Source organism: Peromyscus maniculatus, chromosome 6 (assembly GCF_049852395.1).
Source record: "Peromyscus maniculatus bairdii isolate BWxNUB_F1_BW_parent chromosome 6, HU_Pman_BW_mat_3.1, whole genome shotgun sequence".
NCBI lineage: Eukaryota > Metazoa > Chordata > Mammalia > Rodentia > Cricetidae > Peromyscus > Peromyscus maniculatus.
The window spans coordinates 11,329,655-11,342,330 of NC_134857.1; the positions used below are offsets into that span (position 1 = coordinate 11,329,655).

Genomic DNA, 12,676 nt, shown 5'->3' on the forward strand with positions numbered 1-12,676 from the left:
CCCCAGCCTACCCCCCATTCCCACCTCCTCCAGGGCAAAGCCTCCCCCGAGGACTGAGATCGACCTGGTAGACTCAGTCCAGGTAGGTCCAGTCCCCTCCTCCCAGATTGAGCCAAGCGTCCCTGCATAAGTCCCAGGTTTCAAACAGCTAGCTCATGCAATGAACCCAGAACCTGGTACCACTGCCTAGATGCCTCCCAAACAGATCAAGCCAATCAACTGTCTCACCTATTCAGAGGGCCTGATCCAGTTGGGGGCCCCTCAGCCTTTGGTTCATAGTTCATGTGTTTCCATTCCTTTGGCTATTTGTCCCTGTGCTTTATCCAACCTTGGTTTCAACAATTCTCGATCATATAAACCCTCCTCTTTCTCACTAATTAGACTCCCGGCACTCCACCCTGGGCCTATCCGTGGATGTCTGCATCCAGATTCCTCAGTCCTTGGATGGGGTTTCTGGCACAACTATTAGGGTGTTTGGCCATCCCATCACCAGAGTAGGTCAGTCCCGGCTGTCTCTCGACCATTGCCAGCAGTCTTTTGTGGGGGTATCTTTGTGTATTTCTGTGGGCCTCTTCAGCACTTTGTTTCTTCCTTTGCTCATGTGGTCTTCATTTACCATGGTCTCCTATTCCTTGTTCTCCCTCTCTGTTCTTGATTCAGCTGGGATCTCCCGCTCTCTTCCCCTCAACCCTCGCCCTTCATTGCTCCCACGCATGTCCAGGTTGTTCATGTAGATCTCAGCCATTTCTCCGTCATTGGGCGATCCTCATGTCTTTCTTGGGGTCCCGTTTTCCAGGTAGCCTCACTGGTGATGTGAGTAGCAGTCCAGTCATCCTTGTTCCACATCTAGTATCCTCCTATGAGTGAGTACATACCATATTTGTCTTTCTGAGTCTGGGTTACCTCACTCAGGATGTTTCTAGATCCATCTATTTGTGGCACATATACACAATGGAATACTACTCAGCAGAGAAAAACAAAGACATCATGAGTTTTGCAGGCAAATGGTAGTGTCACTTTTAAGAGACAAAGCCTATAATGAAGCTTCTCTGTCATTGGAAGTGCTCCCTTCCGAAGAGATTAATGCTGTACTGGAACCTGGAACTGGAATTACTGCTGATGGAACTGCATCAGGACTATTGTCAGAGAGTAAGACAGCCTCCTTGTCACTCTGTCTGGCTTCCTCTCACACCATGTGGTTTCTCCTCAATGCCCCATCTGTGAGGCCATGTGACATTACCAGGATGCCATGAGCAGAGGACAAACAGTTGAAACTAGGCCATTTGTCCTTTCAAAACACTGAGCCGGGCGGTGGTGGCACACGCCTTTAATCCCAGCACTCGGGAGGCAGAGCCAGGCGGATCTCTGTGAGTTCGAGGCCAGCCTGGTCTACCAAGTGAGTTCCAGGAAAGGCGCAAAGCTACACAGAGAAACCCTGTCTCGAAAAACCAAAAAAAAAAAAAAAAAAAAAAACCAAAAAAAAAAAAAAACAAAACCACTGAGCAACATAAAATAGTCCTGCATGTCTGATTATGGTAGTACACAAGAGTTTGGGGAGGCACATTGCCATTGATTTTAATCTCTCTACTTGCTATTTTCTATCTATCTATCTATCTATCTATCTATCTATCTATCTATCTATCTATCTATCTATCTATCCATCTAACTATCTATCTTTCTCTATATCTCTGTCATCTATTTCTAGCTATCAATCTACCTATCAATCTATGCTTGTGAAAATCTGTTGTTCTTTACAAACACTTGTGGTTCAACAATTGCTCAAAAATAGTTTTTCAAAGCCAAACAGGGGAAGGAAATGAATATGTCACTTTGTCAGTTATGGCATGAGCCTTAGAATGTTGACATCAGTGGTCTGTCACCATGACTACCTCAGAGTGCTCAGACTTCAGTAGTTGGTCTCCAACTGCTGTGGCCATCTTTGGTGTTTAGTGCCAAGAAGGAAAAAGATAATTTCACGTTCATTGAAAGGTTCTCCATTGCAGACTCCACTGTAAAGGTATTTTTAATAAGTAATTTTGATTCTTATAATAGACTAATGGCATCAGGATCTATTTTCTCTTTCTCTCTCCTCTTTTCTCCCTCCCCTGTCATATCTATCACCTATCTATCTATCTATCTATCTATCTATCTATCTATCTATCTATCTATCTATCTATCTATCTATCTATCTATCTATCTAAATTTGTGTCTACCTGTCAAATCTATCATCTATCTATCTATCTATCTATCTATCTATCTATCTATCTATCTATCTATCTATCTATCTATCTATCTATCTAAATTTGTGTCTACCTGTCAAATCTATCATCTATCTATCTATCTATCTATCTATCTATCTATCTATCTATCTATCTATCTATCTATCTATCTATCTAAATTTGTGTCTACCTGTCAAATCTATCTATCTATCTATCTATCTATCTATCTATCTATCTATCTATCTATCTATCTATCTATCTATCTATCTATCTATCTATCTATCTATCTAAATTTGTGTCTACCTGTCAAATCTATCTATCTATCTATCTATCTATCTATCTATCTATCTATCTATCTATCTATCTATCTATCTATCTATCTGTCTGTCTATCTAAATTTGTGTCTACCTGTCAAATCTATCTATCTATCTATCTATCTATCTATCTATCTATCTATCTATCTAAATTTGTGTCTACCTGTCAAATCTATCTATCATCTATCTATCATCTATCTATCTATCTATCTATCTATCTATCTATCTATCTATCTATCTATCTATCTAAATTTGTGTCTACCTGTCAAATCTATCTATCTATCTATCTATCTATCTATCTATCTATCTATCTATCTATCTATCTATCTATCTATCTATCTGTCTGTCTATCTAAATTTGTGTCTACCTGTCAAATCTATCTATCTATCTATCTATCTATCTATCTATCTATCTATCTATCTAAATTTGTGTCTACCTGTCAAATCTATCTATCATCTATCTATCATCTATCTATCTATCTATCTATCTATCATCTATCTATCTATCTATCTATCTATCTATCTATCTATCTATCTATCTCTATACCTCTGTCATCTATTTCTAGGTATCAATCTACCTATCAGTCTATGCTTGTGTAAATCTGTTGTTCTTTTTTTTTTTTTTTTAAAGATTCATTTATTTATTATGTATACAGAAGAGGACGCCAGATCTCATTACAGATGGTTGTGAGCCACCATGTAGGTGCTGGGAATTGAACTCAGGACCTCTGGAAGAGCAGTCGGTGTTCTTAACCTCTGAGCCATCTCTCCAGCCCTAAATCTGTTGTTCTTTACAAACACTTGTGGTTCAACAATTGCTCAAAAATAATTTTTCAAAGCCAAACAGGGGAAGGAAATGAATATGTCACTTTGTCAGTTATGGCATGAGCCTTAGAATGTTGACATCAGTGGTCTGTCACCATGACTACTTTAGGATGCTCAGACTTCAGTAGTTGGTCTACCAACTGCTGTGGCCATCTTTGGTGTTTAGTGCCAAGAAGGAAAAAGATAATTTCACGTTCATTGAAAGGTTCTCCATTCCAGACTCCACTGTAAAGGTATTTTTAATAAGTAATTTTGATTCTTATAATAGACTAATGGCATCAGGATCTATTTTCTCTTTCTCTCTCCTCTTTTCTCCCTCCCCTGTCATATCTATCATCTATCTATCTATCTATCTATCTATCTATCTATCTATCTATCTATCTATCTATATCTATATTTGTGTCTACCTGTCAAATCTATCATCTATCTATCTATCTATCTATCTATCTATCTATCTATCTATCTATCTATCTTCTATCTAAATTTGTGTCTACCTGTCAAATCTATCTATCATCTATCTATCTATCTATCTATCTATCTATCTATCTATCTATCTATCTATCTATCTATCTCTATACCTCTGTCATCTATTTCTAGGTATCAATCTACCTATCAGTCTATGCTTGTGAAAATCTGTTGTTCTTTACAAACACTTGTGGTTCAACAATTGCTCAAAAATAATTTTTCAAAGCCAAACAGGGGAAGGAAATGAATATGTCACTTTGTCAGTTATGGCATGAGCCTTAGAATGTTGACATCAGTGGTCTGTCACCATGACTACTTTAGGATGCTCAGACTTCAGTAGTTGGTCTACCAACTGCTGTGGCCATCTTTGGTGTTTAGTGCCAAGAAGGAAAAAGATAATTTCACGTTCATTGAAAGGTTCTCCATTCCAGACTCCACTGTAAAGGTATTTTTAATAAGTAGTTTTGATTCTCATGATAACTAATAGTATGAAGATGTATTCTGTCTTGATTCTTGCAGATCATGTGAGCCAATTCTTAACTCAGCCATGGCTTCATGAAAAGCTGCCCATGTTTAGTAATATTCACTACCAATCCACTAAATAAATATGGTTATCATGTCAGGGGAGGTATGTTCTAGGCTACACATGAGAATAGTATCTGTAAATCTACAAAATTACCTGTCCAAGTTATGAGAGATGGTTATATTCTGATCCTTCTAATAGTTTTACCCACTATGACCACAAAAGTTTATAGGAAATGGTCAGATTTCAACCCAAAATAGAAAAACTCTCTGGTTTTCAGCAAATTGTTATGGTTTCCAACATATATTGTGTTCTTTAGAATCTATTTCCCTATATTTTAACATTGATTCAGATTAGACAGGAATAACTTTCCAAACATGTCATTTAATTTCAAATTTGTTTATCATGAAACTGAGTTGGTACTATTTTTTAACGTATCTTTACATGTATGAGGACATGTGCTTGACATGTGTGAGGACAATCATTGGCTGTTTGACTCTCTCTTTGATGCTTTGATTCACAGGTATCTTAAAGCTAAATGAAAGCTATGGTGTTTCTGTGCATATTTCTTGAAAGAGATAACATATGTCTTGGGAAGAGTAATATTCACTTGAAGAAATGTATATTTTGAATATTCAAACTGTAGAGCATGGCACAGAAAAGAAACCACTCCATAATTACAGGGAAGAATTTTATTGTGGATAAGAGAGAATGTTCAGAGGCATCTGGAAGAGTTCAGAGCAGAAATAAAAAGAAACAGACTTGATGTGACCAAAACAGTCTGTGAGAGAAGGGAGAATAGCAAAAGAGAGTAGTGGAGATGGCTGGGGCAGGGGGGAAATACCTAGACCTCCTAAAGAGAGCAAGGGGAGTTCTAGAACATTTTGGGAGTCTGCATAGTGCAGAAGGAGGTGGGGTGGTTGTGAAGGGACTGGAAAGTATATGGGGCTGTGAGATATTTAGCAAGTACTTTTGAATCGAGACACAGGGAACCTGGAAGGCAGCATGGGTGTTGATAGGAGCCACAGGTAATTGGGGATCCATATGTCCCTTTTACCAGAGGCAAGGGAAATGACTCCTTCTGCTGTTCAAGATCCATTTCACAAATTCTTGATGAATGCTAATGTTTGTTTTTGTTTGTTTGTTTGGTTTTGTTTTGTTGTTTTCTAACCACCAGAGACCCTCCTATAGTCCATCTTGTGCTGGACAAAGACTGGCATGTCTGGATATATGTGGTCCCTGAGACCTGACTTATTTAAATCATTAGGAAAAAACTTTTATTTCTTTCACATCTATTTATGACAGACTACAAAGGAATGGGTTAATTATGGCATTTCAATACATAGATTACTTTCTTATTTGTTTTCTTTACCACACTCCAACATATCAGTCATTTTAAAACAGAATTACACAGCAGAAAATCTTTATAAAGAACTTTACAATTTGGTAGAGTTTTGCTATCTTAATTAGTACTATATAATTACATGTATCAGTGAAAACACACAGTTTGCAGAAGGTACAATCTATTACTATCACTAAAATTAAATCATTTTAAAGACATGGGCATTCTAGTTTTACATGATCTTTCTATGATTATTATGAGTCCAAGGTATACTTCATAATGAACTATGAGATTTACACAGCATCTTCCAGGTTGTTTCAGTCACAATCCTTTGTGCCTCTAGGCTTTACTTCTTCTAAGCATGCACCTCTCCTCCATAGTCTTCAAAGCTACCTGACTTACCTGTGCATGCAGCTTTCTGACTGTCTCGCTAAGGCACATTCGTCTATAAAGACTCCTGTGATTCTTGCATCTGTTAGACTCTAAGGTTCACAGTGTTAATGATGTCTGCATGCTGCTTTTATCACACGGATCTTTGATAGCTTAAAAGAATTAGGATTGAGAGTCTTTGGGGATAAATCTGCATTTCACAAGGTTTTGCACAAGAATTCCTCCTGTTATTGCACACATATTATTGCAGTTAGGGTTGGCAATGACATCCAAGTTGCTGCTCCAATGGCCATTTTTCAGGAGTCACCTACTTCTGCCCTCATTTAATGTTAGACATTGATCTCTCCTTTCTTGTGAATCCCTCTAGTGTGTGATTATTTCTTCTCTCCAATAGCATGCCTCAATGTGTTACTACTTTATTTATAAATCATGAATAATGTTGGTAAATCCAAATTCTTTTTTAAAAAATTGATATTTTTTAGTGTTCAATTTTTAAAATGATTTAAAATGAGATGGAATTACATCACTCAGCCCTTTTCTCACTCTAGACTAGTGGTTCTCAACCTGTGGGTAGTGACTCCTTTGGGGTCCCTTATCAGATATTCTGCATATCAGATATTCACATTGAGATTCATAACAGTAGCAAAATTACAGTGATGAAGAAGTAATGAAATAATTGTACAGTTGGGTGTCCACAACATGAAGAACTGTACTGAAGGGATGCATCATTAGAAAGGTGGGGAACCACTTCTCTAGACCCTACCAGCTACCCTTGTTCAGACTGTTCCCAGGCCCCTAAGTTGATACCTTCTGAAAAAGAGCCCAGTCCTGCAATCTGTTCCCAATGCTTCCTTCCCTAAGCACCCTCTTCTTTTCTGTTGCATTTTAAAACTGTTAATAAATTAACAGAGTCCTGTTGGAGAACTGAGCCTGTGTTTTAATATCATTCACCCTTTGAAATTAGGTATCAATTAACAACCACTGAATACCTGTTCTGTTAGTTGGAGACCTGGACCAGGAGAAGCCTTTTTTTTCCTACATGGAAACCCTTGAGGAGAAAGCCATGGGAGGGATACATCGAACCTTGCTGTGCCAAGGCCCCGTGGAACTCAGAAGAGGCTGGAGAAGGAAGAAACAACATCTCTCCTTGTTCAGTGATGTTTTGATTGTATCTAATAACCTGTGAGTATGTGCATTGTGCCTTCCTTACTATGAGAGGCTACACTTTGATTAGGCCTTACTGTTCAAAACCACAAAAGTCTTATTTATTTCTTTTATTTTCTGAGATTATAAATACTTCATTATTACTTCCCCTTTCCCTTTCCACTTGACAAGTCCTCCCATATTCCCCCTCTTGCTCTCTTTGAAAATCATGGCTTCTTTTTTTATTAATTGTTGTTATATATATATATATATATATATATATATATATATATATATATATGTATATATACAATACATATGTATTTTTAGCTATACATATATTAGACACTTGTATATATGTTTTCAGGGCTGTCTATATGCTATCGGGTAACCAATTGTTTTGCTGCTTGATCCTGGGGAAAGAACAGCAACAAACTTGAAAAGGAGGCAGGTGTGGTTGCATATGCCAGCAATTCCAGCATGTTGGAAGCTGATTTATGAGCATCGCAAATTTGTGGATCTTGTGGAGACATCTTCTCAAAGTAAAATATTAAAAACATGATAATCAGGGGCCCTCTTGCTTGGTGTTTACAGATAGATTGTAGAAGCAAGAGGGGAAATCCCTGATTATGATGGTTGCTCATAAGGGGCCACACATATGAACCTCTGTGAGCTCATAACTTTCAAAGCAGTATGAAGAGATGAGAAGCAGCTACTGTCCCTAAACCAATCAGGGGAAACTGCAGATATCAACTAGGTCCAGCATGGTGATCATGTGGATGATATAGGAAACTGCTGTGATTGAAGCTTTATACATGGTGATATTGTCACATAGAACCGTGGAGGTATTTTCTGGGATCATCTCTCCAGAGGATTGTAGCCTTCATATTACTCTCAAAGGTATGAAATAGGTACTGGTCTTATCAAGTAAATATTTTAAGGGTGTGTTCTCATAAAGACATAAGTAGACTGGAGGACAGGTATCAATAGAACAACAGTTCACTCAGTTTTGGGGGTAAACTTTCTAGTCTCCAGTGATTAATATTGCTGAAAATCTACTTCACAAATGGTGAGGAGAAGGAAAGGTGCAGGAGAGAGTTCTGTTCTGCATTCTGGACACAACCAACTGGGTCCATTTCCTTTCAACCCTGAACAGTCCCCCAAAGTTCCCAGTCTAGACACTGATGGTCAGTTAGTGTCCGACAGCGGCAAGAATGAAACGATTGAATGACCTGGCTGTCCATCAACCTGTCCATCTTCCTTGTCATTTCTCCTCAGCACCCCTTCATGCCACGGTTGGAAATCCTCATATTTTAATCTGAAAAGATAGTAATAAATTCTTTTGAAATCAATAAAACATACCGATAACTTCCCATATGAGTGTAATTTGTGAATGTAAGTGAAATTCACTGTTTTTTGAGAATAAATGAAAGTAAAATGGTTGACTTTCCTAAAAGACAAAGTCTTTGTTCCCCTTCTATTGTGTTACAATGGTAATTAAAACTATTTTGAGATTGTCGTTTATATTAAGGAAAGAGGATTATCAAGCTTATGAGATGATTTTCATTATTTACATTTTCAAGGCAGATTATCTCTTAACACAAATATTAGAATTAGAGGTTTCTAGTTTAAGCATTTCATATTATATATATGTACGTGTGTATATGTAATAATTGTGTATTAATATATATGCAATTAGATGTCTTGAGGGTGAAAAGTAAATGGAAATACAGATGTTTCATATATTTGAGACATATGTATGTATGTGAATCCTGAAATGAATGTTACATGCTACGCTTGCATTTTAACTAGAGCATGTTCCATTATATGGGGTGGGCCTTCTTTCATGGGAGTATCATGTTAGTCTTCAGATGTTTTGGATTTGAGAAGATTTACATGTAGGATTTTTGAACCAGAGGTTATACTTTTGACATAGTGTCCTCTGAGAGAGAGAGAGAGAGAGAGAGAGAGAGAGAGAGAGAGAGAGAGAGAGAGAGAGAGAGAGAGAATCATCTTCAATTATGTAGCTCAGCTATTAGCTCACTAGTCTCCAATGGAGAGATCCATGCCCAGGTTCATGCAAAAAATGCCCCAGGTAAAACACAGTCAACTATTTAAAAAAATACAAAAAAAGTGTGCATGTGGGAAGGAGAGTGGTCAAGAGATAGAAGGGAAAGAAGTTAGAGTAATAGAAAATAATCAGAACACGTTGAATACGCATGTGAAATTATCAAAGAACAAGCTCCATATAAAAAGAATAAAGAAAGAAGGAAAATTAATACTCCTAAGACAATTGTTTCTCAAGAACACTTTTGATAGCATCAGAAGGCTTGGTAGGAAGACATATTTGTAATCATCTGACTAGGTTATTGGAGAACAGAATTCTCTTTGTGGTTAGTTGTATGAGAAGCACATAGTGGGTTTATTAAAGGAACAATTGTACTGAGCTCAGACTGTCCTCAGCAATTGCTCACATGACTTGCTAGGACAGGGAGAGGGAAAACAGAATATGAATTTTATTAAGTTAGGCAATATTTCTATATTATTTATTTGGAAAAGGTCATTAAATGTAATTATTTATTTAAGTAAAACATAAAACATTTAACTAATTTTCTTGGTATTGAAGTTATGGAAGTAAACAAGAAGAAAAGTTTAACAGTTAACTAAATAGAGGGGAGAAATATTGAAGCACAGGGTTTTCTAAAAATGCCACATCTTTAAAATACACAGTATGGTCATTCTAAACACTCAACTATCAGAAAAAAGACCAGACTATGGCTATTCTTGGCCATCGAAAAGTGTGAGCCTCATAACTTCCTTCAGCACAGACTTTGCTGAGGCGTATCTACCTACCATGGCATGAGCCCTACCTGCGTGATAGAAATGGATGAGTCCTCCTCTGCTCTGGAGCAGGAAGAACTAGGTCTTGCCACAAGTAATTCCCACTGCAATGAAAAGCAAACTAACAGATGCCTTGATTCTCTCTCTAGGTGTAAGGGACACTTTAAGATGAAATATGTCATCCCACTGAGTTATCTGTGGATGGGTGACTATGTGGATGTAGTCGGGACAGACAACAGATCTGCTTGCAAGTCGATTCTCTTGTCCTGGCCCATGGGAAATTTTGTGGCTTCGTTTCGGTAAGACCTACAGCTTGGACTTCTGTTCACAAGAGGCTGGCTGTGGAAATTGTGGGTCAACTTAATGCTGTCTAATTCACAGGGAAGAAATCAAATCAATGAACCAGCATGTTTACTGATTAAGAAACCATGTTAGTCTAATTGTATACAGGCTGCCAACTCAAGTTTTTTCCTTCCATGATGACCCTCATTTGTACTTTCCACCACACACATTTCTTCATGGAACTAAACTCCTTAAATTTTCACCTGTGATGTTCATCAGGACTCCACAAGATCCTTGGGGTAGAAATGAGGTCATCTTGTTCTTTGAAGGATATGGACAGAACAATGCTTTACTCCATTCCCCACATTCTTCTTCCCCAACTGATCTGGTTTTTCTCTGGGTTTTGAAAGTATACAATTTGATCTCACTCCAATGGTATTGTGTAGTATAAATTTGAAAATTACCTCCTACACTCCCAAGTTAATTTCCTAAAAAAAATATAGTATTTAACCGTACAGATGAACCTAGTTACTCATTAAAAGCTCAGGGTCTTGAGTGATTGTGTACTGGAGTATCATTGGTGTCTATAGTCAACACATGAGGACCAGTGTCCTTAGACCATCAGAGTCAGAGTTATTTTGTGGAGTGCAGGTAAATGTCGAATTCACATTCTTATCTTTCATGAGATGATCTGATCATGGTGTACCAAGAATACCTTGAGTGCATTCATTGGAATCACAGGGATAGTGTAGCACATACCTGCTGTGGGAAAGCATACAGCAGCATTCATCTTTTCCAGATGAAGAGTTCATCATATACAACCCCCCAATTTGGACTCTCCTCATTCCTCTGTCCAAACTTCCAGCCTCATTCCAGAATTTACTCAACTAACATAAACACTTGCAGATTTTATAAAATTTCTGGTTCTGTAAGTTTGCTCTTTACCTGAGAAAAACATTTCCACAGAAATCTTTGAGGAAGAAGATCATCTTTGTGTCATTCTCTAAATACACTCTTTTCCCTTGTTAATGTTCCTGAAGATTATCTATAGTTAATGCTTAGTGTTTCTCCCACATTGAATATGAGAGGAAGTACTGTATTTAGGGATTTATGAAGAGTTTCATGACAACATTTCCATTAAACTTTTCTTTTTATGAAGGAGTGAAATTTGGAAGTCATATTTACACTAGTTCACATTCAGTTGAATGTGTATCAGTGTCTTCAGCCAGCACATCACTAAGTGTCTTAAAGTTCCTGCTGTGTCACTTTTGTAATTGGTGACATTAGATGATTACGTAGACAACAGTCTATGTACATGTGAAGGGTGGGAATCACAGGCACAGTCCACCCTTCTGATGATACTGGTTGCAGGCAGAATATAAAGTGGATGAGCAGGTAATTGTAGAAACATGAAATGTGTTGGTCTTTGGGCAAAAATCAGTCCATAGTTCCACAGGAAGTTACATAGAATTTCCATGTGACTCTGCAGCTCCAAACATGGATGTAGAACCATTGAAAAAGGGAGAAGAAAAGTCTGTGAACAAATATTCTTTACAGCATGGATCATTATATTCAGAATGTGGAAACAACTCACATATTAAACTTATGAATGGAAAAACAATACATGGCACAGGGATGTGGGCAAGGGGAAATAAAAGCAGTGAGGTGCACAGCCAGCCTCCACACTATAGTGAACTTCTTATCATGGAAGATTTCCAGTGAAATAACAGGTCAATCAGAATCCCAGCCATGTGGAGAAGGCCACCTACACCTGTACCCTCATTGATGACAACTGGCTTATAATATTTTTATGAGGAATAGTCTTAAAAATCTTTGCATAAGTGTTTCAAGAGTCTAATTGTTTTTCATTTTTTGTATTACAGTTCCATGGAACAGAAAGATTGGTGGTATTTTTATCTCCAAAGGTATTTTACTAGTATTTGTATTTTAATTCCTTGGTGGTATAGGAATATAGGAATGGTAGTCTGATATATATATATATATATATATATATATATATATATATATATATATATAATCTGATAGATTGTCTCCAAATGTGGTGTTGATTAGATGATCCCTGACTACTGTTTCATTCTCTCCTGTTAATAATGCATATTTTGTTTAATTTTGAGGAAGTCCTGCTTGCCATGCTCTTCATCGTCTCCTCTTTAATCTATATATTGGGGTAAACTACTCCCAGACTTATTTTAAACTCCCACCAATACAGGTTACTCTACCATCCACACTCAAACCATCCACTGCTTCCTACTTTGAAATCAAGCAGGTTCCTGCCCTTCCCTGTCACACAAAACAATTGAGGATTGGATATG

General features: G+C 37.5%; 1 protein-coding gene across 1 annotated transcript in view; it reads left to right on the forward strand.

The window, feature by feature from the left end:
- The first annotated feature begins 1,901 nt into the window (after nucleotides 1-1,901).
- The window catches only part of LOC107401894 (rho GTPase-activating protein 20-like), a 44,472-nt gene continuing 33,697 nt past the window's right edge, over nucleotides 1,902-12,676 (forward strand). The window contains 4 exon segments of the mRNA XM_076573944.1: nucleotides 1,902-2,017; nucleotides 7,042-7,259; nucleotides 10,211-10,360; nucleotides 12,227-12,268. Coding sequence (XP_076430059.1) covers nucleotides 7,117-7,259; nucleotides 10,211-10,360; nucleotides 12,227-12,268 — 335 coding nt within the window. The 5' untranslated portion in view covers nucleotides 1,902-2,017; nucleotides 7,042-7,116.